Genomic DNA, 2,543 nt, shown 5'->3' with positions numbered 1-2,543 from the left:
AAGCAAAAAAATCTGTTTAAATCCAGAAGGAATACACCGTAAAATATGTATAATATAAACAAACATTTTTTTAAAAAAAAACATTCCTATTTTTGAGCGTGAATCATCTATTCCCGATTCTAATATTTTTTTTAAAAAAATTATATTATCTAAAATTAAAGATATGTCCTTCACTATCTTTCTCTTTTCCCCTAACTGAATTTATTCCTTTTTCCTTGTGCTAAATTTGTAAAAAACGGTTGTTGACTAAATAGATAAATACAAATTTGAAAATACCATTTACCAGAGTAAGTAAATAAAAACCCCCCTTTCCATGCTGCATTCAACTTTTCTACTAAAATATCGCCACTTGTAATTTACCCACAAAATCATTTTCTTTCCCTTAGAATAAATATTTATATGATTTAAAGTAAGTATCTTCCTTTTTAAATAAAAAATTTAATTAAATTGTTTTTTATACTAGTCTACTTTAACGCGCTTTTCCAATTTTACCCCTCAATTATCTCGCCTCACCCTCCTTATAATTCAACATTATCGTATTCTTCGTTTCCTCTTATTTTCACTCACTTCTAGATCTATAAAACCTATACATACAAAATATTGTGTCTATATAATTTTAGATGTCTTCTTCGTATTGGTGTTATAGATGCAGCCGATTCGTTAGGGTTTCGACGGAGGACGACTCGCTGACGTGTCCTGATTGCGCCGGCGGCTTTATCGAGGTGATTGAAACTCCGGTTCCGTCGTTGTCGGAGTCTCGACGGAGCAGGTTTCCGGCAGCGGCGATGTATATGGTGGGAAACGGAGGGAGTTTGAGTAATTCGGAGAATAATTCATCGCCGGCGATTCGCCGGAGCCGGCGGAACACCGGCGACCGGTCGCCGTTTAATCCGGTGATCGTGTTGAGAGGAACCGGTGAGGCGGAACCGGCGGAGGATAGTGGTGGATTTGAATTGTATTATGATGATGGAGCCGGGTCGGGGCTGAGACCCTTACCCGCGACAATGTCGGAGTTTTTACTCGGGTCGGGTTTTGATAGGTTGTTGGATCAGTTATCACAGATTGAGAATAATGGAATTGGGAGAATGGAACATCCACCGGCTTCGAAAGCGGCGATTGAGTCGATGGCTGTTGTCGAGATTGGGGAGGAGCATTTGGGGAGTGAATTACATTGTGCTGTTTGTAAAGAAGCGTTTGAGTTTGGTGTCGAAGCTCGAGAAATGCCCTGTAAGCATTTATATCATGATGATTGTATTTTGCCTTGGTTGAATTTACGTAATTCTTGCCCTGTTTGTAGACATGAATTGCCTAGTGATGTTAATAATAATAATAATGGTAATGGTAGTAGTGATAATGTTAGTGAAAGTAGTGAAGTTAATAGGGTTCAAAATGAGAATAGTTTGACTCCGAGTAATGGGAATAATGGGAATGGGAATGAGGATGAGACGGTTGGGTTAACTATTTGGAGGTTACCGGGGGGAGGGTTTGCGGTTGGGAGGTTTTCGGGTGGGAGGAGAGGAGGGGATAGGGAGCTTCCAGTTGTTTATACGGAGATGGATGGGGGGTTTAATAATAACGGGGTTCCGAGGAGGATTTCGTGGGCATCTAGAGGGAGTGTTGCGAGAGAAAGAGGTGGGTTTAGGAGGGTTTTGAGGAATTTGTTTGGTTGTTTTGGTGGGTCGAGAGCTTCGGTTGCTAGTTCGAGCTCGGAGTCTAGGATGAATGGGAGAAGTAGGTCTTTGTCATCGGCAACGTTTAGTAATTCTTCGCAGAGGCGTGGAGCTTGGCCTTGGGCTGCTGAAGCTAATAATGGAGCACGAAGGTTTTGATGAAATGGAAGTTATTTGGGTTTGTGGAATACTCACCTTGTTGATGATGTTGTAAATAGATGAAATTCTGAAGAAATTAAATGAGAAACATGGGTCTGCGGTGCACATTTTGTCAGTTGCTGTGTGCATTGAATTTTGGATGGTAATGAAAGTCTTCTGCGGTGACTTGAAGCGGGCGGAAAGGCGAGGAAAGTGGCCTTGCAAGGTGAGTTTTTTTGTTATTGTTTAGCTGACTTCTGGGATGTAGAAGGTACACAGCTTCGTAGACAATGAGAAGGCCCTTACTGGTTTAAATTTCTGCAGTATTTTGTTTAATTATTGTCAATTTATTTATTTCTTAGTTTGTAGTTGGCGTATATTCAGTCATTCAAGCAGAAATTTATAAGTTTATAAAGCAAGATTTTTGATGCCCAATGCTATTTTTAGTTGCATGTCAAACTTATCACTATATCAACGAGTAAGCATCACTGGTTTCTCTCAAGCCTAAAATGTTCTTCGCACGAATTTTATTTGTCCATATCCACATTCAAATATTTGGACCTACAGTAATGACACCATGGGGTAAAAAGAAACATGGTAGGTTTATGAAGAATGTCATTTTAACATGCTAATGGATTATCATTAGATTGCTGATGATATGATTTTTTTTGTTTAACTATTATCTAATTGCTTTTTTTGGACCCTTGATTTAAATTGAGTTATTGCTACTTTTTA

At 39.0% G+C, this 2,543-nt stretch overlaps 1 protein-coding gene across 1 annotated transcript; it reads left to right on the top strand.

The window, feature by feature from the left end:
* The first annotated feature begins 551 nt into the window (after positions 1 to 551).
* On the top strand, positions 552 to 2,243 carry LOC141690205 (putative E3 ubiquitin-protein ligase RHC2A). The gene has a single exon (XM_074494890.1). It carries the CDS (start codon positions 621 to 623, stop codon positions 1,827 to 1,829), a length of 1,209 nt encoding a protein of 402 aa, XP_074350991.1. The 5' UTR covers positions 552 to 620; the 3' UTR covers positions 1,830 to 2,243.
* Positions 2,244 to 2,543: the final 300 nt, after the last annotated feature.

This window comes from Apium graveolens, chromosome 10 (genome assembly GCF_009905375.1).
Source record: "Apium graveolens cultivar Ventura chromosome 10, ASM990537v1, whole genome shotgun sequence".
In the NCBI taxonomy this organism is placed as follows: Eukaryota; Viridiplantae; Streptophyta; class Magnoliopsida; order Apiales; family Apiaceae; genus Apium; species Apium graveolens.
Note: the sequence above shows the minus strand (reverse complement) of the source record. Positions and strands in the feature narration are given on the sequence as shown.